Source organism: Cygnus atratus, chromosome 8 (genome assembly GCF_013377495.2).
Source record: "Cygnus atratus isolate AKBS03 ecotype Queensland, Australia chromosome 8, CAtr_DNAZoo_HiC_assembly, whole genome shotgun sequence".
In the NCBI taxonomy this organism is placed as follows: Eukaryota; Metazoa; Chordata; class Aves; order Anseriformes; family Anatidae; genus Cygnus; species Cygnus atratus.
In genome coordinates, this window is record NC_066369.1 from 8,976,633 (window position 1) to 9,000,802 (window position 24,170).

The window sequence follows — 24,170 nt, forward strand, 5'->3', positions numbered from 1 at the left end:
CGCTGTCCCTCCTCGGGAACGGGGACGACCACAGGCTGCTTTACACCGCGTGCCGTGCCCGAGCCCTGCAGCTGCCAGGACAGAGCTGGAGCCACATCGCAGGGCTCGCACCGGCACCTGCTGGGGCTGGGAGCAGGGAGCGGAGGCGGAGAGGCCAGCCCGGGCCAGGCTCGCTGGCTCCTGAGGAACTTGCCAAGGGAGCCAGGAGCAGGGCAAAGCTGGCTGACCTGCTGGGAAAGCAGGGCAAGGGGGGCACGGCCTTCCCGCGCTCCTCCTTGGAGGCTTCCCACGGTAAAAGTGGCTCAGGGCATGCTGCGCCTCCTGCTTGGCCCATCTGAATTTACTGCCTGCCTCCCCAGAGCCTGCCCGGATGCAATGCGTCCATCAGGTCCTCCTGCCAGGCTCCAACCCCGAGCGTGTGGGGCCAAACCCAAATGTCTGAGTTCCCAGGAAGGGCCCTGGGGATGCGCAGTGAGGACCACACGTGCTCGAGACGTGTTCATGCCCCAGCGGCGGGGATCACAGCTGATCCCATCACCACTGTCTTTTGTAGGCTCTCAGAGAAGTATTCACTGAACAGCACATTTACAGAAAAAACAAACAAACAGAGCAGTAACAAGGCAGCTGGAGGAGCCTGTCGTGCCACAGCTTGCCCGCTTGCAGTGTTCTCAGTTCCAGTCTAATGCCGCTGCCAACGCTCCTTTCAACTTCAGTGTGGTTTTAAGCCCTCTGATGGATCAGAATGAAAACACACAGGGTCCAGTTTCTGTATTAAACCCCTCCTCCCTCCCTCTCAAAGCAGACTGGAAGGTTTCAGGCGCAGCCTTCCCGCAGGGTGACACCCTGGTGGTGTTGGGGCACGCCGACCCATGCCGCCCCTCGGCTCGCCAGCAGCTCCGTCCTCGCACCAAGCGTCCGCCTGAGAGCGGCTCGCAAGCGTCCCAAGCTCTGGCTTGTGTAACGCCGGGGATCCAGAGCCTGGAGCGGAGCTGGCATGGGCTCCAAATTTCCATTTCAAAGGGAATTTCGGCATGTATTTCGCTTTACAACCCTACAGTAGTGTCCCGGTTACAGTCTACCTCCTCCATCAGGAATTCACGTTGCGGAGTCGTTAGTTTTGGTCGCACTTTTTCTTTCCACACCACTCCAGCAGCGCTGTTACGGACAGCGTGCTGCCCTCACGTTACCGTGCCAGTAGCACAGATCACTGTGAGCTGCTACTGACAAGCCAGTGCAGTGCAAAAATCCAAAGTAAAACAACAAAGCAAGGTGCTTTTCCTCCTGGCTCTGCCTCGTGGAGCAAACATACCCCAAGTCATCTCGCCGGGGCTCCCCTCCTTGAGCACGTGCTGTCCCCTTCCCTCTCAAGGGCTGTTTAGGAGGTGGAAGGGACACTGAAAATGAATCGCTGCCCCAGCTGCGTGTACCTGTTTGCAAGGCAGCAGGAAAATAAATAGATAAAAAAATTAAAGACACTCCCTGCAACAGCAACGCATCAGCGTGTGAACGAGAATGTGATTTTCCATAGAGGAGAGGTTGGTCTGCGAGAGGTGCTGGAGAGGAACGGCTCAGGCTTGGACAGGTCAGTGGTGGGACTGACTGCTTCGTGGCACTTGTTGAGACCTGTTAATTTTCTGTGGTTGCTACAGGTACCTTCCCAGCCCTCTTCCCAAGCAGGTACAAATGTAACTAAGGCGGCGAAACACAAGGGAGCGAAGCCTGCTGTAATATATTTAAAAATGGCATCCACATTAAAGGACACGCGAGGGATCCTTCAAAGTCATGGCAGCACAGGATATTCTCTACTTGCCCGGACTCATTTCCAAAGTAACCTCTGGAGCCGCTCCAGGAAAGCTTTCAAGTTGGTGGAAACTGCAGAGCTGGCACCCCCAAGTGGTTTCTCGGAGCCACTTCGTGTGCTCTGAGCCCGCCTCACCTCTCACCAACAGCTTGGCCGCTGCTGCCCCACCTGCAGCTCCCCCAGCACCCGCTGCTGCCCCAGGGGACCTGGCAGAGCACAGCCCGGACATCAGCTCCTCATCCCGCTGCGGATGGGCTGGGGCTGATTCGGACACAAACTTTTCAAAGCCATCTCTTTCAGATTTCATTTTGCAACAGGGAGACTCCTATGAGACCTTTCGCTCGCAGAGAAAAAGCCAAGCGTTACGAAACCTTCCTGCTGTCAGCAGGATTTCTTACGTACCTAGAATTAATCCCGCAGACCGATGAAGGCGAAGGAGAACTGCCAGAGGACTTTGGCACAGTCCTGCACCGTGCTCGTGGGCGGCCTGGAGGCTTTTTGTCTGGTAAGCTCGGTGTCCTTCACACCGAGTATCCTTCAGGATCCGCTGCCCCTCCTGCTTTTAAGTCTTGGAGAGGAAAACGTGAAAGGCAGCGAAGGATAAGCCTCTGCTAAGCTGCACACCTACACACCAGCCAGAGTAAACCTCACCACTCCCAGGCAGCAACTGAGGACAGGCAGAACCCTCTGCTTACCCCAGCAAGGAGCAAACGTAGGAAGGAGGCACTTGGACACTGGCACGGTCTGCTGCTAACCCCCAGGGATTTCTTTCCTCCTGCCACATGTCAGAGCCGTGCCACCCCTCGGCAAGATGCACGAGGCACGGCAGACAAAAGGCTCATTCAGAGCTCCAGCGTGGCATCTGCTGCGGTGCTTAAAAGGAGGAGGAAGTGGGATTCGGAAGCGTCAGAAATATTTGAACTGCGTGTTAGGGGAATCGAGCTATGAATGACTCTCACCCCGCACAACACAACTGCACGGGGAGGCACCGCGGCTATGCAAACACCTCGGAGCACAACACAGCTCTCGGATAGAAAGAAGGGAGCGCAGGCGCCGCGCGCCAGCCAGATGGCACCCTGAGCAAGGGTCCTGGCAGCTGTTCCACAAGAGACAAAAAGCAGATGTTTCACAAAAGCTCACTTTCCAGGTTTATTAAGTAAAGTTAACTGAATTGTTTTCATTTTGTGGGGATTCCTTTCTGTCTAACCCGGTGGGTCAGCAGAGCTGCACAGAATCACGGTTGGACTGTGATAACCCAAATACAACTTTGGCTCATCTCACTGCTGACACATGGAATGACTTGGGGGTTATTACATGCTGTGTCTGCTTGAGGCAGGTACATGTACAGATCAGCACAAGTTGCAAATGATAGTTTACATCCTTTCAAAACAGAGCAGGGCATTCAGCAAATGCACTGCAATGAGAAGACATATGAAAAAGAAATTATACAGACTTGCAAATACATAAGAAGTTCAAGAGATGCAAGAAACCTCAAACACAAGAAATGTCAAGGGGGGAAAAAAAACACTTAACTTCAGACACAATGTGTTCAAATTAAAACCCAGCTGTAATTTAAATTCCCGTCCAAATGGGAAACGTACAGTAACGCAATTTAAGAGGAACCAGGTTTTGTCCTGGGGAGAGACGTGTCCAAAAACACTGATGCACAAACAGGTTCAGAATTCTAAGCAAAATGTCCCTGGGCATTGGTGTACTTGACTCTTGGAGCCAGAGCAAAGCAATTCATTACACTTGCTGGACTGCTGGGCCTACTGCTGGGTCTCGGTGGTACGACAGCACGTAGGATTCCAGACGTCAGAGAGAAGGCAGCACGCAAACTGCTGGTTACAGAGAGAACTGCTGCAAGCCAGATCTCCCAGGGATTGACTAGAGTAAGGACACCTAATTCTGGTAGCCTGGCCTCCACTGCACACGGTAGTGTAACGTTCTGCAAGGGTCTTCGGTTCTTAGCTCACTCCTTTCTCAGCCTGAGTTGTTTCTGTCTTGTGCATGAGCACAACTGGCCGTGCAAAATTATCCAAAAAACAGAAGGGACAGGACCAAAGAAAACTGGCTGAACCTGGGGCTGGCTTTCAGCTCCTATTTCCAAATATCGGTTAAAGGTTGGAAATTTATCTACAAAAGAAATAATATAAATGAAATAAAAAATGGCACCGTCCACAAAATTAAAAAAAAAAATCTTACAACACAGCCTCGTAAAAACGGCTTTGCAACGAGAGCTCAGTCACAAAATGAAGGGTTCTAGCTCTTCGTACATCAGAAGAGGAAACAAAGCTAAAAAGTACTAGTCCACATTCTCTTAATAAGTTAAACTTACTTTCCCTCCCCCGTCTACAAAAGGGGTAGAAGCAAAGGGGAAAATAGGCTACCAAAAATAAAAATAAAAAGAAAGGAGAGAGAAGGAGAGAGCACGCGCGAGAGAGAGAGAGAGGGAGAAAGAGAGAGAGAGAGAGAGAGAGAGAGAGAGCAGTCTGTGGTCAGAGGCTCAGAGCAGGGCTGAGTTCCTTTTAAGGGTTTAAAAGATGCAAAACAGTTCCTCAGAAGTTCCCTCTCTTCAACAGTTAGTTCAATGCTGTAGCCATAGAAACTCAAGTATACATCGGAGGAGAGATTCTTTTGGGCAAATCCACCGTCGGCCGGAGAGCTGCTCAGCATGTGTTAATCCTCAATGATTATGGGTTCATCGTTCATGGGCTGGCGCAACTGCACTGCCTGGATCGGCCGGAGGATAATGGGCTTGTAAGGGCGTCTGGCGGCTCGCTTGGCTTCGGAGGAGGAAAGCAGCTTGCGGATTTTCCTGCAGACAGTAAGGAAGAAAGGAGGCTGTTACAGAGACCGAAGGCTTAGGCACTGTGTGCTTCTCTGTTTCTCCGAGCAAAGCCAGGCCTGCACATGCAGGGGCTGCTCCTTAACACGACAGACTGCCGCTGTTTATTTTGGCAGGGTCTTCCCCAGGGAACTTTTGTTTCGCCCTGTGTAAACCCCACCAATGAAGAGGCAACTGCTTTGGCTGTTCCAGAGCCCTCTCCCTGGAGAGGAGCAGAGGACGTCCTGGTGCAGTTTCACAGGACCGGGGTCTCCTGCTGTAAGCACAACACACGAAATAGTTACAACAGCCAGCTCCCACACCGCTAATTTCTTTTGATGCATGCAAACACACCCGCACAACGTGCCGCGGACAGCTTTGTGGGAATTTCGAAAGCCCAGTCACAACAAATCTCTTCTGGCAACTTTGGTTGCTTCCCCGCCTGTTCATCCATCTCCGACAGCACTCTTAGGCATCTCCCATTCCAAGCAGGTGCACGCAGCTGCCTCTTCAACAGGAACCCGGCCCGGCAGCATCTCGTCTCCCAAGGAGCTGTGCCCCGGGGCTGAGCTCCCACAGGGGAGCTCCGCGACAGCCACTAAAGAGGGAACCAACGCTGGAGACTTATCCTTCCCCGGCACCACCCCAGGATTACTAACAGGGTGTCCCCACTTCTCTGCACGTGCCTGACCTAGAACCGGGCAATATTCAAGTCTTGCATTTGTTAAGTTTCCCTACACACTACAAGGCCAGCATTAAGTCTGATCAGAGGCAGGAAGCAGATTTCCATCAGGAGAGAAAGTAAAACACAGAGAGGGACACGCTGAAGGCTTGAAATTAGAAAAACAAGGTGGAAAGAAACAATACCGAATGATTACTCGCTTCCTTCTGACAATACCAGGCTTAGAGCTAGAGGAAGTGCCTTAAAAAAAAGCACAGCAACAACAATAAAATGTACGATATAATCAAAATGGGAAAATCATTTCCAGAATATGTTCCAATGGTCAAAGATTAAAAAGGAAGGTGATAAATATTCACAGTAGCGGCCCACGAGCATCCGTCATACACACAGCCTTCGTTCAGGGACCAGGACAGCGAGGAGGGGTGATAAGGAAGCCTGTCCTCACAGCCTCCTTCCTTGAAGGTTTAACTTACCAGGAGAGGTCTGGCACTGCACTAGAGGAAGGGCAGCCACATGGCTTTACAATCCACAACTGGACTATCTGTTCCCCAGAGGTAACTGCTTTATTTTTTGATTACTCAGCATTGTTGGGGCCAAATTTCTCTTTTATAAAGACACGTTCCCAGAAGAAACTGGTCAAAATACTCCCCCACTCAATATACCCTTCTTGCCACCAGCATGGATAAATCAACACCTTCAGGTGACAATTTTCAATTGGCCGCAGTCGGATTTGGTTCTCTCCACGTGATTTTTTGCCCACCAAACAGAACAAACCTGCCACATACACACAAATAGATGGGGTCTCTCGTTTGCTCAGTGTCCCCATTTCTCCAGCTTCTTCTAAAGCTGATCGGACATGGGGTGGGGAAAGGAGAGAGCCGGGTGGAAGTGTGTGGGAGCAGGGGGAACCTCGATGTGATGATTTTTCAAAGACTCACTTGGCTGAAGCTGACTTACTGTTACAGCCAGTGGAGCTTCTTACCGCACCTGCGTGTGCTGTTAGACACACCGCCACCAGAAATACGTCTCTCAGCAGTTCTAGATTCTGATCAGGTCACGCTCTGCCTCCACTTGCATAAATTATACGTGCTGAGCTCCGTACTGTGAGACCTGAATTCAAAGACTTGTTCCTTTCAATCTACCAACTTTTCTAATTGCTCCCTCAAAGCTATCCAGTTTTCTAGCACCGTTCTCAGCAGCACCATACAAAAGGGGGGTAAAATTTTAGGAGAACCTACTTTCTGTGACAGAAAACACAGCCTGACCCTCAGCTGGAGGATGATATGCAGATATTGCTGTGAGATTGATTGCTACGGAGCCAACACAAAGCTCAAATTGTTTCAGAGCTCACAAGCAAGTCTTACATTCTTGATACTGGAATGCAGCAGATGGTCCAGGGAAAAGTTCGAGGTGAAATGCCCAGCAGAAAACCCGTGCCGCTTACAATGCTACATCGCTCAACCTTCCCCTGCTTTTCAGCAGGCTGCCAAACATCTCTTTTCAGCACTCTGATCAGTCAGCTAAGCAGCAAAGCTCTTGGACAAAGAAGCCTGTTCTTTTTTCCTTTTTTTAATTTTTTTTAAATGGAAGAGATACTGTCTCACTGAGCTGATGTCTATCGCTGTGCTACGATTTCTGTTTGAGATATGTCAGTCGCTGTGAGACTGATCCTTCCTGCCATGCTCTGTGGTCCTGTACAAGCAGGCAATTCTGTGCCCCTGCAGTAAGCAGTTCTCATGACCGATATTGATGAATATTCTCTCTGTTCTGTATAGATCAAAGAGCAGGACCTTGTAGTAGTACTGAGACATTGGTACTGCAAATCTACAGCATTTCTTGTGGTTTGGACAATAAAGATGTCAAGAAGTGTTTTATAGCTGTAGGATTATGAAATAAGCCTTAAGCATCTGAGGATTGAATCAGAGACTGAAAACCCTGCATTTACAATGGCATGTGAATTTGTCAGATCTGTAACAGGATCCCAGCACCCCTTCACCAGGGCAAGACGACAACAGGAAAAAAGAAATGCCCTCAAAATTTAATTATTTCTCTCACTTTGCTTTCATTTATATTGGGGATCTCACTTCTTACCTTCACAGCACCTTGCAGGAACAGAGAAGGAAAAGAGAAAGGCAGGCTAAAGATATGAACTGGGCTGAGATGTACAGATGCACAGTAACTTGGACGTCACCATCTCAGCCTGTGTTCGAAGCCCACCTTGTAACAGGCCCACAGAACAGTCACTTGACACTTGAAACACTTTGCAGGCTGAGAATTGTTCTGGGAAGCACTACAGCAGAGACGTCAGCACACAAGAAGGCATTCAGAGTGTGTGCAGCCTCAAAAAGTTATTGTGGCCAAAACAATCTGTACCAGGGTAGAGACATACTGGATATACCATAATGGATAACGCTATGCATAATTCAGCGGTCTTAAGTGGATGCAAACATATGAAAGCTTTAAGAGCTAAGGAAAACCCTGTATATAGGAGGCTCAGATCCTCAGTATTACCCATAAGCCAGAAGGCCCTACTCTCCTTCTGAGACACTGAGGTAGGTCCTCCAAAGGCATCTATGGGTCTACATCAGGTGAGTGTCCCACCTCAGTCTTCCTCCCAAGTCATTGCCAACATCTTAAAGGAACTGCTCAAGAAGAAGAATCTGCTTTCTCTGGGAAGCAAGTGCCTGATTAGGCCTATCAGACACGACTAGATCTATCATAGCCTTTATCCACCTAAACACCAGAAGTTGTGTGGCATCCAGTCTGCAGCAGCAGATCTGCTGAAGAGATCCCCATGTGGAACAAAAACCAAAAGACCTCCTTTAAATCCTCTGAAAAATCCAAGCGTCTTACCTGGTTTCTTCAGTGGCCATGTAGAAAACATCGTCTGGTGCATCAATCCAGTTCATCCTCCTCCTTTTCACTGGAGGCATGGATCCACCACGAATTAATCGGACTTTTGTTGGGTATGATTTCCCATTGAGCAGCAAGTTTCGGCTTGGTCCCTGACGTGATACATAAAAAAGTACAATTATGGACTGCAACAAACCTGCAATAGCGTGTGATAAGCACTCAAACAAAGGAAAGGAGAGTTAAAAGTTTTCATGTTAGTTGTTGAGAGTTTCTGATATGTACCCTCTTGCCCACGAATGAATAAAGAATTCACAAAAAAGCAACTGTCCATAAGCAGCAGAAATTAGGCACCTTCAATATACAATAGGGCAGCAATACTCCAGCGATAGGACAAATAATAAATGGAAAGCATCACCATTAATCTGTTCTTTGCGTCTATAAGATGACATCAAACTTGGAAGATTGAGCATGAGACAGACTTCAGCTACTACCATAAACCTAGAGCAACTCTAGTGATTTCAGGTAAAGAAATCTAGCTACACAGCATGAAATATATATATAAAAAAACAGAATTTACAGTTATTCTGGGGTACAAAACTTACCCACATCCTTTTTGTTGTCAGGAGGTTAATATTTTAGTATATACTATCATCGTTAAATAAGTTGTTGAAAACAAATCTAGATCTACAAAGCTTAACACCTTTCATCATGAAATCATTTTGAGCATTTAACAACACAGATTTCCCAAATATATCATATTTGCTTTGCAAATCAGCTACCATTTTCCAAACCCACATTAGCCCCCTTCCACTCAACTGGAAAAACATGAGCTGTTATTAAGAGAGGTGCAGATACAAGGGAGCAAAGGATTAAGCTTCGCAAATGCAGCTGTCCTTGATCATTTGAAGTCCAGTTCTGCCGCCCCTCTTCCTGCTGATAAGCGCATTGAGAAATCCCACTGAAAGCAGCAACACTGGACAGTCAGGAGAGATACAAAATAAGGGCCCAGGAAAATGGATATGCGTAAATTAAAGCTGGTCAGAAAATGCCACAGTAGAAATTTAATGCTGGTACGTAACAGGCCAGAACACCTCCCCAGATGAACCAAAGCTTCCTGTTCTATCCGCAAAATAGGAAACTGAGCACGCAGAGGGAGATCTGGCTGGGGAGATCCACCTCAAAAGGAAAGGTAAGGACATGAGGTACTCAAGCCCATAAATGTCAGGTTATGGCAAAAGCCCAGCCAAAGTTTTGTATGTTGACTTAGAAAGGGAAGACGCTGGCTTGTCCACCAAGGAGGAAAAAAAAAAAAAAAAACAGCAAAACCCTGCATCTCTCACATTTTATCTGAGGATGGGAAAAAAAGGATCAATGACTTTTTTGACCAGCCTTAATTGACTATACTAGACAGATCTGCTTCTTGTAGAAAAGGAGGACTTTAGAGCCAGACAAACAAAATCCCACCTTTAAAAATCCTAAGCTGTTGCATACAAGTGCAATAACAATTTTATTTCTTAGTTGCCCAGCTCCATCTTATACACAACAGTTTTGGCACCACGGCAAACCACTGAAATACTTCAAGAAGTGCTTTTATATTTGAAATTTATTAAGGAAAAGGCTTCAAGTGAAAGGGTTTTGTTCCCCCTCCCCTCCAGATTTCTCCAAGAAAATCCTTTCATGAGTGTTGCGAAGGATGTTTTCTCTCCACGTGCTATACAGGCAGGAGAACAACTCCAGAGACCGTTCTTGGAAATACCTAGGAGGGGCACCCAGGTGCTTTGAGGTCGCCTTTTCTCTACCTGCACAGAACAATGGTTCAAATGGTACATCCTAAACGTGGCCCTTCGGGTTCAGTGGCATATTTTAATCAAGCAATCAAGGCAGTTCAAGGTTTCCTCCCTTGCAGCTAAGAAGCGTTGGGTCATCACAGATCTCTCCCCCTGCACTGAGCTGGTTTATACAGCAGACACAAACAAGTAGCCAGTCTCCTCAGTGACGAGCAGTGAAGCTAAATGCAACGAGGAATAAATAAATACGATTTACTACTTCGTTTCAGATGCTCAAGTACCAAGCCAAACGGATGCTTCGTTATTACAAGCAGACTAGCATGCTCAAGCTATAGCCTCCTAATACTGCCCGCCGTCCGAGAACATTATTAGATTTAATAATCTTTGTGTGATCACTCTGCAGTGACCATAGCTCAGACCTGCTGATTTACCCATGTCAGAGGGACTCTGCTGACACTAATGCATCGTGGCAGTTCACCTACTGAGGCAAACTCCACTTTATCAACGCCAGAAGCAGATCTTTTCTGGGAAAAAAAACAAATGATGCTTCAAGTTCTCTCCCATGAGCAAAGAGATGTAACGTCAGGGTCTCACATAAGCCATCAGCAAGGGGTAAAGTGATGCAGAGCCCTTGTGCTGGCCCTTTCACACTGAGGTGAGTTTCATGAGAAAGCATTTGGCCAGAGATGCATCAATCAGACTGGCTATTTGCTTCTGTCTTTTGATAAAACTCAGCGTAATGGATGAAAGGCTAGGAATCATTTTTACTCCAGAAAAATAAAAGAACGTAACAGAACAAGCATTCTCAGAAGACAACTCAAACACCAACTTCCTAAAGAAAAAAAAAACAACAAGAAACTTTTCCAAATTAAATCCTTCTATCATTTAAGCCTTCCTCCTTCAAGTGAAACACATTCCACCTAGAAACACATCCAGACCTTTGCTACGAACAGCCACTCAGTTTCCCTACGAGCACAAACAAAATATGTCAATGAGATTGTTTGAATGGAACATCAGTTGATTGGAGGTTTAAATTTTATTTAACCACTTGGACCTTTCATACGCCCCAAAATATTATTTTTACTTCATTTTTTCCAACTTTTCAATGGCTCGGGAAGTATGACCAGCTGCAAACAGCAAAGACGGAAGTGAAGCACTACGGTTTAATGGGGTGTGCTATCTAGGGAGGGTTAATAATCATTCTTTTTCTTTTTTCCCTGTTTTGGTTAAATGAACATTCTCTTACCATTTGTCTGGTTTGTCCGTGGTTAGGCAGACCTAACAAACAGGAAAGAGAATAGAGCTGGTAAGACCATTGCTTTTCCAAGACAGAAAAAGTACAAAATCAAAACACGCAACTATGATTGCAACGGTGTCGTTTTGCTAAAAATAAAGAGTTTTCTACCAAACTAACTTCTCCCCTCCTTGGAACGTGACTAAGAAAAGAGCTTCCTTAACAACATGGTTTGAAGAGCAGAGCCCCCAAGTTAAAAGCACATTTCATTCTCTCAGTCTTTTCTCCAGTTTCTCACACCTTTCTTCAAACTACTGCTGCAAGTCCACCTCCTCTTTCAGATCTGAAGTTTTCCTCAAGTCTTTGGAAAAATCTGATGTTCTGCTTTAGCTTTTGAGGAATTCACTGATATCAAGGAGGAGAAAGAGGAAGGTATTACACTGTCAAGACAGCAACAATCTTTCCTATCATCCCTGGACCCCAGGGAACGATCCAGCTCAGACATGAGACACAAACTGTTAGCGAACAGACTGTCGCTGCTAACCTGCTCTGAACCTACCACCAGTGAATACTGCCACAGGCTTAGCTCCATCCGTCACAGAGCACAGCACTCCACGCAAAGCCTTCCTCCAGCAACACTAACAGCACCGTGAAGCACCAAGGCTTGATTTTCCTAGACTGCCACTTGCCATACCATCAGATTCCCCATCACACGTGCACCGAACTGTGTCGTGCATCTACGAGACCCTGCGGGACACACAAAGGTCTTGGGACATGAGAGCAAAGTGTTGCTGCAACCCAGCAGGGTATGGCACAGAATGGAGAGGAAGATCTAACAAACACTTCTGTTACCACCATTTAGTTTTCCTGAGACGCATGCTCCCAGAAAACACCATTTCTTTAACATCAATGCACCAAACCATCTTTCTCAGCCTCTTCTGGCTGAAAACCAAAAAGGTCAGTGTAACAAAACAAAACAGGTACTACAAATGCTGTCACTGGCTACAGAGGTAGCTATCAGTATTAATGTGAAAGCGGAATTCCTAACAAGCTTCCCAGCACTGCCCTTTTGGTTTGGATTTTGAAATCTCCTATAGCTAGCCAGCTAGGTTGTGATGAAACAGCAAAGCCCTTTCAGAATCCAGCAAAAATGGGCTTTTACAGCTGATGGCCTATACTCCAACAGATTCCTCAAAGTTCTCCTTGGTAATAGCAAACACAAAGTATTCGCGGCAAGTATGCCAGGAAGCACAGGGCACAATAACATACTGGGAGGGAGAATGACACAACGAGGGACACTTGGAGCGTCGTGACACCACATTAAATCAATGGTTTATACCAAGTTTATTCTTTATTCTGTAGAGATGTATGCAGTTAGCTACTTTAAACATGAAGACACATGCATAGCTTCACTTTCTGCAACGTTTTAGTACCTAAGTATGCACAGAGATAAAGAAATAGTTGCCAAAAAGGCTTCCATTGGATCTGTAGAACAGATGTACCAGGCACCAAGTAAGACGACCAGCAACAACCTTTGGATGTTGACAAAGACAATGTAAGCGCCAGATAATCACAAATGTTTTTAAATAAATTTAAAAAAAACACACACAGGAACAGCAGTCACATGCAAAACGCAGCTGTGAGCAGCCGTCGGAGATGGATGGACAAAGAGCCCCACGGATGTTGGGAAACAGCACAGCCAGCAGGATGCAACCTGAATCTGTTGGCTTCAGCCCAAAGGGCTAAGCCCTAGCGCTTGGTTTTTTCCTCCCCCTTCCGTACCAGAAAGATAGCATTTTCCTCCTTCACGGGAGCTCTGAGAGATGTAAATCCACTGATGCTGGTCCCTGGATTGAAGCCACGTTTTTCTTTTTAACCACACTTAGGATTAGCTCTTTTCTCCTACTAAGAACATACTTGATGCCAGGAGCAGCTGATATATTGCGGTTGCTGCTGTGATGACTAGCTCTGGATGCACAATAGACACTAAAATTGTTATTTCTAAGCACCAGAATTAACCCAGAATATTCCATAACGAGATGTTGAGACTGACACTGACCGAGGGCTGCAAAGAACTGCTTCCAGCTCTGAGCCCCAGAGCTTCAGTCCTCAAACAGTGAGGAAACAGTGGTCTCAGAACAGGGATATTCCTCACCAAAAGCTACAACCTCCAGGATAAGCTGTCCATGACAAAGCTTTGCTCCAGTAAATTAAGGCACAGAATGTTACAGTTTCAGTACAATTTATGTTCTTGCTATCAGAGTAATACGGTACCGATTAGCATGTTAATCTTAACTACCTGTGAATTTTCCCTTTAGTCACACTTGCATAACCGGAGTTTGAAAGAATCAATATAAAAACAGACAAAAAAGACTAGCTTCAGTTTGCCATAAAAAAATTAAAGTATATGCACAGCTGAAGCGCTGCTTCCAAGTGAACAACCTTTATCCGTTACAGCCACCTACGAGAAGCAGAAAGCTCAACATCTGTAACCCATTGCAGAACAGCTGTCAAGTCAACAGGATGCATCTGCACTGGAAACAATGGATTCTCACCCAGAATTATTCAGTGGCTTCTGTGCAAGAGAAGAGACATGCACCTCTAAGAACTAAACTGAATACCACAAGTATAAAGGTCTACAGTGATGGCTCCAAGCAGGTCTTCCAGTCTTTTGCAGCCAAAGAAACTGAAATATATTCTAAAAATGCAAGGTGGGTTTTTTGTTTCTTTTCTGTAGCATGGAAAAAAAAATGAGGCCCTGGAAAGCCTCCTCCTATACAGTTCTTCCTGCCAAGGCCTGTGCTATACATTGAAATAAAGAGGAAGTCCCAGAGGATTAAGTGAAGACGAGGTAAACTGAATGTATATCCGGATATAAGCACAGACATCCTTTGCCACAGACGATTCTACCTCATTACTGAAATGTAACAAAACAACTCATCACAGTACAGAGACTAACGGAGACCCTCGAAGCATGCCTCCACTCCTGACAACTTAGTGACCAAGACCTCAGAACTGTTCCTCGAGCATAAGCACAATTACAGATGAGATTTTAGTCCACAGCAGGTTCCTAAGGCCTAATGAACCCTCCATTCTCGAAGTATCAGAGCTGCAGATACCCCCTCGCAGTCTACCTACCTGGTTCTACCCATGTAACAATCTCATTGCATTTGGGGCTAACTTTTTAGATTTAATGAATGGTGCCATTCAGATATTACAGACTGAATTTCAGCTGCAGGAGGTTTGTTTATTATTATTATTTTTAGGCCAACTCCACACAATGCATGAGTGCCATGTTGAGGAGGAGAGCCTAAACCCTGAGCAGCGTGCCCAGCACAGGCTGGAGCTCAGAGCTGCTTTCAGGTAGTTACTACATCAAGCATCAAGAAGCTGCACAATAAGCACCAACCATGGCTTCTTTTCTACTTTGGCAGAAATCTTCTGGTGCTTTTCCACACCTGAACATACACACTGTTGCCTGTATATTCACAGACCATTTAAAAGCATGGCACAGAAGTCTGTATGTACAGAGATGACCCTAGCATCAAGGAAGAAGAACAGCCCAGCCTCCGGCCACTGGAAATAAATTGAAGTTGTTTAATTTATAGTTGTTAGAACTTACTAACTCCAATCTTCAGCATATCCACCATGCACAAAAATACAGGTCCTTCATCTTGTGTGAACCTAATCTTTTTTTCCTCTTTCCAGACATCAAGCAATTCGTCACACATAGTATCTTGTTTTTACTTCTGCTTACCTAAGAGAGGTATCATGCAGAACATGCAATATGCAGCAACGTTCATAAGCACATCTTCAGTCACAATCAACACAGAGAATTCAGTCAATACTTTCAAAAGTTTAAAATACAAGCTATACTAAAATAAGTTGCTTTCAAAATCCACACTTTTTATGTGTGTTTTCCTTTTTCATAAGTAATCTTCCTCCTGGGATTCCATCCTTCCCAGCAGGAAGGAAAACAACAGTACCACATTTGTGAGCAAGCTATTAAAAATAAAAAACAAACATGCATGAATGAGGCTTGACGAACAAGAATTTTATTTCCAAGTTACTGGTTCACTTGAAAAAGCGTGTGTTGACATATACACACATACAGTCTTTGCAAGCCTACAAGAAGGCTTTAGTACCTTTCTTTCTTAAACTGCCAAGAGTCTGTTACAACTGTGAGTAGATTGAGTGTCCAGCTTCTAACAATCAAAGACTATAAACCTTTAGGAATGCAAGTGCAACAAGCAGAACAGACCATAAATTGTACCAAATACCACCTAGACTAACATTTTCTTAAAATTCTGTTGTATATAAAAACAATGTTAAAATTGCAATTTACTTACCTAAGTAAGTTCCTACCAAGATTGGCAAAGGAAAAGGAAAAAAAAAGATCTAAGGTTAAAAAAAAGGAAAGGTTCACATAGTTCAGAATACAGTAGCTCAGCCCCATGCAACACACGCAGAAACACAGACTGTTTTGTTCTAATGAAACACAGAAGTCATCATCTGTTGGACAGATAAACCCAAGACAACATTAAACAACCAGCAATTCCAAATAAATTCCCAAAAGAGCAGCTTCAATTTTGTATGAGTAAGCAGTGGTTTCTTACCCACCTCCTTCCGCTAACCCCTGCACGTTAACCTGCTTGGATTTGGACAGCAGTTCCTAAAATGCTCGGTCTAACAGTTCACACTAGCGTGCTTCATGGCATCTCACAGCTGATGTGGTTGGTCATGCAAAGCTGGACCTTCTGCTAAGAGCACTTCAAATGTCCCTTCTAATGCTGCCTGGGCAGTGACATCCAGCTCTGAGGAGTCAGTAGCTGCCCTTGGACTGGTGTGTTCAGAACGGAGAGCCAGGACCTGCATCTCAGGGTTGAGTGAATCACTGCTGTTCACCCTCTTTCCTAAAGGGAACAGCGTGGTATATTCTGACTGTAACACACCAAGGGGTTAAAAAAAAGAAACAAAGCCATACATCCCATTGCTTTAGGATTTGTTCATTCAAACTGTAAACTAGAAACCACTGAATTATTCACTGTACTTAGAATTAGGAGCATTCCACTTTATATATGTATCATGTATATATATGTATGATATTTATCACATGTAAACTCCACTTATTAAAAACTCCACTTATTAAAAAGTTCAGGTTTTGTATCATTAGGGTCATTCACAATTCTGCCCTTGCATTCTTATCCATTCATCTCCTTTCAGATTAATTGCACCTGCTCCCTACTTTGGTATATACATTCTACTCTAATTAAATCAACATTTGTATCTTATTCCACACCATCCCTCTTAAATAAAATGGTTTTCACTATTTGATTCATAGAGCGTGAAGCCCATCCCCTGATTTCATTTCCAGATCTTTCTCCATAGCACCAAAAGAAACTTGTCACAGCGTCATGACTGAGCTGAAGACAAGTGGAAAAAAATCATTCAACATCTGAATACAAAATGCTAAGAGAAATTCTCAAAAATAATCTGCACTTTTGTCATATAATCTAAAGCAAGGAAATTGCATAGGCATGTCGTTCTTAGGGTCTCCAAAAAGCATTTCAAGCAACTTGTCATTCTTCCCAGCTATGCTGCTGCTGGCAAGAAACGGTCCTTGTGTTAAGCAGCACTGAGAAATTTTTCCTCTGTTGACACTAGTCAGCATTACACTGATCTGGATATCAACAGCTAAAGCCAGGACCTTTCCCCCAGTACTGCATTATTCATTAAAGGAGCAATATTCCCACTTGTTTACACCCTGGATGGACAGATTTTCTTGGGCCTCATCTTTGGAAGGGCAGCCAGTGCCACTGCTGATAAAGGCGGAATTTTAATGCAGCTTATGCATCCAGGTAAGTTTCTGCAAGGTCCAAGTCAGCCAAGAAAAGAGCTTCCAGATAAGTCTAGTTTCCTACATAGCTGATGCTAGAGGATTTCTCTGTATTCCCACCCTCGATAGCCGTTTTTGATCAAGAACATTATTTCCATTTTCATGCTCATCTCTTGATAATTAAACTAATGCTAGGCTGATGAAGCTACAAGGCTTCCAGTTCCAGGAGTCCATTCACATTTCCCTGAAAGGAGCTGAGAGACAATGAACCAGAACACATTAAGTTAGATCAACGCTCCATTTTGCTTTAGAAATCCCCAGTAGCAGAAGCAAGGTATTCCAACAGTTAATTAACCTCGCTCAAAAAATTGCAGCTTTTTTCCAGCCAAAGTTTTTCTGCCGTACCTTCTGGCTACTGCAGCTCATTATTCCATTCCCAGCTGGACTAAAAAGCCCTCTATTATTACACTTCTGCTGCTCCTGTCAGCAGAGACAAACATCTACTTCTGCTTTGATGAAAGTATTTTCCATTATACCGTGTGTTTTCCAGTCTCTTCACCGTTTTCATGGCTCTTCTATAAACCCTCTCCGATTTTTCAATGTTTTACATGGAGCTTGACCCACTACCGTTTTTATCAATGTAAGTTCGTTGCTAGGAAAAGCCTTTCCTTTGTCCTGGCTACTCATTCACATTCTCTCTTTCTGCCAATTTTAGAGTGCACGTGATGACCCTGAAAAACTAATTTGATTAGTTGAAAGCTAACACAGTGCAAGAGAGAAAAAGATTTAACAGTGCTCCCTCCCTTCCCCCTGTAGGAATCTGTATGGAAGAGTATCACACAGACCCCATGCTGGATAGCTGTAAGGACAAAAGTAACCAGGGCCCAGGACATAAAACATCCCTTCAGCTTCCCTAGGGGATTTTTCACAGTGAATATTGTCAGGCAAGCTCCAAAACTTTAATGGAAAAAGGAATAAACTTATACATTTTTAACATCTCGCTGTATTCTACAGCTTATGAGACTCCCTGTACTTTTCATGCTCCAAAAACAGCAATCTGCAGGAGTTTGCCTGTGCCAGCCTAATGCTGGAAGAGTGCTGGGGAAGCCAGTGTATGCCTAATAATGCCTCCAATATGACTTAAAGTGGGAAAACAAAAATACAGATTTAAGAACTACACCTTTCTTTTAAAATAGAGTGGAGGGAGAGAATAGAGATGAGTATTTTCCTGTTCCTGGAATTCAAGCATCAGTCAAAATTCTCTGTACCTGGCCAGACAAGTCATATTTAAAGAAGTTCAGCTCTGCAGTGTTAAAGAGGGATGATTCAGAAACAGAAAAGTTCAAGATATTTAGCTGGAGTTACAGTAGCAAGAGAAAAACACGAATTTCAAAGGAAAAATCCAAAGTACTCTTAAAAGTTCAGCAATTTCCAACGTTTTCATAATTAGCTATACTAGTTCAGGCTGCAGCTCGGTAACAGCAGTCTCCTTTCTTTTCATCCTTGGTCTCTCACTGCCAAGATTCCCCTTTCCCAGCCTTTCCTTTGCTCCCACCACCACCGCTTCTCCTCACAGAGCCCGCGCTGACCAGCCCATACCCGCACACGGACTAGGCCTTCCTCCCACCTCCAACTTCCCCACCTCAGCCACCAATTTGGTACACAGAGCCGTTTTGGATTTAGGTTTCAATTTAAATAAGAACAATTCAAGGAGCTTCATTAATCAGGCTTCTCTGAGGGCCGAACTCTAACCACCAACCACCATCCCTAACTGCCGAGTGGTAGGAAGGCCTCAGATGCGGATCCTCCAGCAGCGCTGCCTGAAGAACACCCCAAAACCTACACACACAGTTTGATTTTCAGCAGTATTGGACAGCCTAATTCTAAATGAAGACAGGTGTTTAAATGCTTAGAAACCTGACCACCAATATACACGCACAAACAGGAATCTTAATGCTTTACACTAAGCAAAAATACTATCTGCTATTTGGCTCGTTCCCTGCAAACCCATCTCCTGTTTCACGTTGCTTTAAAACCCAGCCACAAGGAAAGCCTTACAGACTCATCACAAACCATCAGCTCAGCAACAAACCATCCCTTACAGCACAGGTACCTTCCCCCACAAGCCTGGAAGTAACAGCCCAGCACCAAAAGGCTTTTATCACCAGTTTTCAGCAAAGAGACTTCAGCTGAAGCCCACCGTACTAGCTGCCTACTGCCACATTTTAGAGACTTTAACACAGTGACCTACACAAACCATAAAATATCTTCCAGGTGCCAACACAGCACGTCAGCGGGACACTGGGGAAAAAAGTGGATAATTCACAGAACAATAAGTTAACATCTCTTTGAAAACTATTTCAACAGAAGCAGACAAAATATCTTTCTGCACCTAAATTTGTGCAGGAAGACTATTTTCAGTCTCTCCATGCAGTAGTTTTAACACCAGCTTTTCTTTGCAGTACATTCCTAGAACAAAATCACCCAAACCAGTCAGTATGCCACCATGTCTCACTAAAAGCAGAGGAAAAAAAGAAACCAAAAAAATACAAACACCCTTCCTGTACTGCCTATAGGAGCTATGTAAATGCATCTATGCTTATAAAAAAGAATCTGACTGGTCATAAAAACCCTCATTCATCTTTTGCATATATTTTAGGACTGTTATAACCCCAAAATCAGTTGCATCTGAATAGATGGGTTCATTTCAATCCTTTTATACCGCTCTCACCAGCTCCTAAATTCTGTTTCCGAGGCCTCATCACTCCCACTGCTTTTCACCCTTTCTCCACAATGCTTCCACTTGTGCTCTTCCTCTTCCCATGCCTCCTCCTCACCCATCCCACCCAACTAATAAGCCTGTACGACTCCAACCAGAGCCAAGGACCTCAGTTCTGGCACAGCACAGGCAGCAGGCATTAGGTAGGTGTGCCCAGAGCCAGCAAAGCTGACCAGCTCACATGCAAGACAACTGGGAACCAGCACAGAGGCACCGACACAACTGGCTCCAGGCCACAAGCACCTCTACTAGACTTTCACCATCTGATCCCTCGTGCCCAGCAGATCTTGAGGTTCTTTAAACCCTCTTTCCTTGCAGGTGATCCCCCTCCTGCTCCATCTCAAAGCTTCCAACAACCCAGGATCAGAAAATACTCCACGTGTAGAAACTGCAGCATGACAAATGTTTTCCATTCACAACTGAATCGCAACCAACAAGTTTCAGCTGAACTGCACACAAGAACATCTAGTCAACACTGACTACTCCAGCAGGTAAACAGATTCTGGATCTGAATCATACTTGGCTACCTAGCAGTTACAGGAACAACCAGCGCTCCGAGTCTTTCAGCAGCTGGTTGAGAACAGAGCAGAGAAAGCAGCAGGCATCAGTGCCTGCACCACTGCAGGCATTCTGAACAGCCTGAACAGGTACCTCACTGAGATCTGCTTTGTACAAACTACTATAGCAGAAGTTAGCACTGAAATATATCTGATGAAATAGGTATACCAGCAGATAAAGGTTTTAAAACACCACCACTAAAATATAAATCCTCCATTTGCAGTAAGTAAATATTCCAACGTCATGAAACCCAGAGCTTTACACAGAGACAGCCTGAGGGAAGGGGTCAGCTCTTCTTTCCTCATTCGAGCCCCAGCATCTCCATGCTTCAGGAGTGTGTCATCTGCTGAGTGACTCAGCAATCACCTTGCTGATGAGGACATTTAGCAGGGAGCAGCAGCAATGACCATAAGTAGCTAGTCACCAGGAGACGTGGAAATTCAGTGAGCTACTCCACAGCTACGTCCCTCATTACCGAACAAAGCTTCTGAGGAAGCCAAACTAAGTCAGAAGAGTTTGTTGTTTTTTTCCCAAACATAAGAGCACATTAAAGACTCAGCAGCACAGCATCGAAGTATAAGTTCCCAAGGACAGCAAGACAGCATAAAGATCACTGTCCTCATCTTTACTGTGTTCTCTGCATGCACTTACGTATGCATGCACGTATATATTGGAGAGTCATCCACTATCTCAGCCAAAACACAGAAAAGAAAGCTTAACATCAGGGCATGCAGCATCATTATTTAATGGTAATGCCTAAACCCAAGTTTTTGGGTCTCACATTGACATTTCCATAGCCTACCTATTCAGAATTGGTCTGTTTTACTGGATTTGGACAAGCAACATCATATGTACGTTTTCTGCATTATTCCAAACTGAAGCTTCTCAGGACAATTTTTTAGTGAAAAAGTTTGCTTGTTTGTTTTTCTCCCCCTGTGGAAATTTAAATGCAGTATTTTCTACTGCAGGTAGAGAACATGCAGACAGCCTCACACTGGTGAGATTGCACTCATGCTAGAAAATACAGAGGCTTCAACCTGGGACTTGATGCAAATACTGTCTTTTTTTCTTTTGGTCAATGTGAATCTAAAGTAGTTCAGAATATATGAAACTTCGATTTCTTAGAAGTCAAGCAGTGAAATAACACACAGTTTCAAACCAACCATCACAGCTTTCAGTAGTTTCACAAAACTGCTAGAAAAATGTTTTGTCAACTTGAGAAATTGGTCATCAGTTCTGAATATATCTTTTCATGACTTCAGTACGGTTGTATGACTTCTTGTCTGCATGTGAAAAGCCTGGAAGGTGAGCAGCATAACCACAGGTGGAAATGGTTACCCAAGGAACATAGACATCAACACAGAATGTACACACAGCATCATTAGCCACAAAGCAAGACAAGCCAGCAGATGAAACTAAAAGTCACTGTCCTAGCATAAGCTGAGCGCAGCTTCAAGGTCTTACCCCTGCTAGGCATCAACAGGCGCTTCTTCATGTTGCCTGACAGAGCACAAGTGAACAGAAAAGAGAAAAATATCACATCAGCAACCTGAACAACAACAGTTTAAAAAGTTCTTAATGTTAAAACAGAAACAGTAAGATATCAAATGTCTGTAATTATATTTCAGATAAGCCATGTATAATGTTAAAACTAAAGGTGAAAAATAAGAAAGATTCTGTTCAGCTGCATCAAAACTTCTGTGCAATTTTGCTGCACTACGACAGTGTAGTTCTATAGGAATAAGACACAGCAGGAGAGAATCCATTTTCCTTCTAAGGAAACGCCTGTAAGGGGACGTAACTTAACTTTTGCTCACCCCTGGGAGGCCAGTAGAGATCTCTCCCACTCAGAGCCACCTTGAAAGCTAACAATTCCACTCCCCTGTTAAGGAGAAATACCCCTCCATGTCCTCACTCACGTTAAGACATTTGAATAGGCCCTTTTATCCTCATCTGAGGAAAAAAACTGCACTTTGTCTTCCCGACAATCTCAGGCAAGAGCAGCTCTTCAGAACAGAGCCCTGTGTTCCATGCCAGAACATCCTGTGTCTACCTCTCACTTCAAACAACTTCCCCATGCCTTTTATCCTCGGGGAGACGAAGCCCACATTTCATTGAAGAGGTTCTCAGTGAGAGGGCCAACAGAAGCAAACGCTCTAGTTCTGAGCAAGGCAGGAGCAGGTTTATGGCACACCAGGTCTGGCACTTCTGCCTCCCTTAACTGATCAGAAGCCTGCCTCTCACACTGCCTCCAGCAGCTTTTCTGAAACCCAGGTGATCCAGACATTACAAAGCCACCTGGGAATCACACAGCTACTATACTTACAGGTTAAAAAGCTGTAAACCTCACAAGGAAAAGGAAGCATCTCTGGAAATGGCTATTAAGGTTTTCTTCATACTGGTCATTTTAAAAAAAAAAATGAAGGGAAGTTCCTCTCTTGCTGTCCCACTTGCAAGGTTGGTCAAGCTAGGCAGAGTTTCACTAACATGGTAGCCTTCCGTGCATGTACCACCCAGGCAGCACACATCACATCACACCCAAAATTAGAAATGGAACAAGCAACTTCTACGAAAGGGAAAGAAATAAAACCCCTACGAATAAGAAACTGAATTTATATCTAAGGCTATGATTTTAAACAATATCCTTGCATACTGAAAGGACAGAATAAGCCTACACAGACAACAGACATGTTGAAGAAAAATATTTACCATCCATTCCATTGTGTTGTTCATAACTTCTTTTTCCCAGGATAGTTGGGGACCCATTATTAATGACAGGCGTAAACTTAGCAGGAGTCAGATTGTTGAGAGAACTGGATAAGCTCTTTGCAGGATCTGGTTTCGGAGGACATGGATGAGATTCTGTGGTGAAACAGCAAGGTGTCACTTTTATTAATGAAGATACTGGAATTACAAACCCGAAAGCAACCTGCAAACATCCACAGTGACAAAGTATACTTCCCCTTATACAGAAATTATCTCAGCCAGTAATTTTGATTGAGGATTGCTATTTATATTGATCATTTTAAGTATATTTAGGAATTCACTTCTACTGAAGATGTTAAAATCAATTTCATAACATCCACTGTACCATATCACTATCCTAAAATAAGAGCTGATAACAAGAGCACTTTGTATTTATTTCCAAAACACTGTTCTCCAATAATTTGCTGTAATTTCTGGCCTGCTCTGTATTAAAAGCCATCTTTGGGCAGTCACACAGCACCCCTAAACTCTGAGAAAATGACAACTTTACCAGTTTAGCAAGGTTTGTAAAAATATAGTTTTTAACTGGCTGAACAAGTGAGGATACAGAGCACCACTAGAAAGAACACAGAGTCTGAATTCAACCTTTTGGCTGAGGCAGAGACCAAGCACAGGCTGTCCAACAGAAAAGGTTTTGAGAAAGCTACAACTAACAGCAAATGAGAGCTTCAAATGAGTGGCGCCCTCAGCCCCAACAGTAGGGTAACATACGATGTAAAGTGCACTGAGCTCCAAAAAGAGAGCTATATTCTCACCAATCCATCAGCCTCCCTCCACTTCCTTCACTCCCCTCTCCCTATGCAACAGTCACAAATCCTGACACGGCGCTACTGAATTTGTGCTCAGGTGAAATCTCAAAATCTATTGTTACATGCTCCACAACTATTAAGAGCAGGATTTTATTCAACAGCAAAAAATCTATTTGCTTTATGTGGTCGTGCCATACATACCCAAGGTTTCCCAGTCTGTGTATCTCATCAGTATTCAGCACTTAAGCACAACACTCAACAGAGAAGCAGTAAATATTTAATTAACCCTCAGCCTTAC

General features: G+C 44.5%; 1 protein-coding gene across 2 annotated transcripts in view; it reads right to left on the minus strand.

Annotated features, from left to right (window-relative positions):
- Window positions 1–2,925: 2,925 nt before the first annotated feature.
- MTA1 (metastasis associated 1) overlaps window positions 2,926–24,170 on the minus strand; it is an 81,771-nt gene continuing 60,526 nt past the window's right edge. Inside the window, exons 16-20 of one of the 2 annotated variants that reach the window (XM_035537194.2) lie at window positions 23,067–23,219; window positions 21,822–21,857; window positions 11,197–11,228; window positions 8,164–8,315; window positions 2,926–4,619 (exon numbers count right to left, since the gene is read on the minus strand). In XM_035537194.2, the coding sequence (XP_035393087.1) occupies window positions 4,481–4,619; window positions 8,164–8,315; window positions 11,197–11,228; window positions 21,822–21,857; window positions 23,067–23,219 (512 nt within the window). In that variant the 3' untranslated portion in view covers window positions 2,926–4,480. Of the gene's footprint in view, window positions 4,620–8,163; window positions 8,316–11,196; window positions 11,229–21,821; window positions 21,858–23,066; window positions 23,220–24,170 lie in introns of those variants that run through there. The other variant, XM_050712154.1, reaches the window with a different exon arrangement.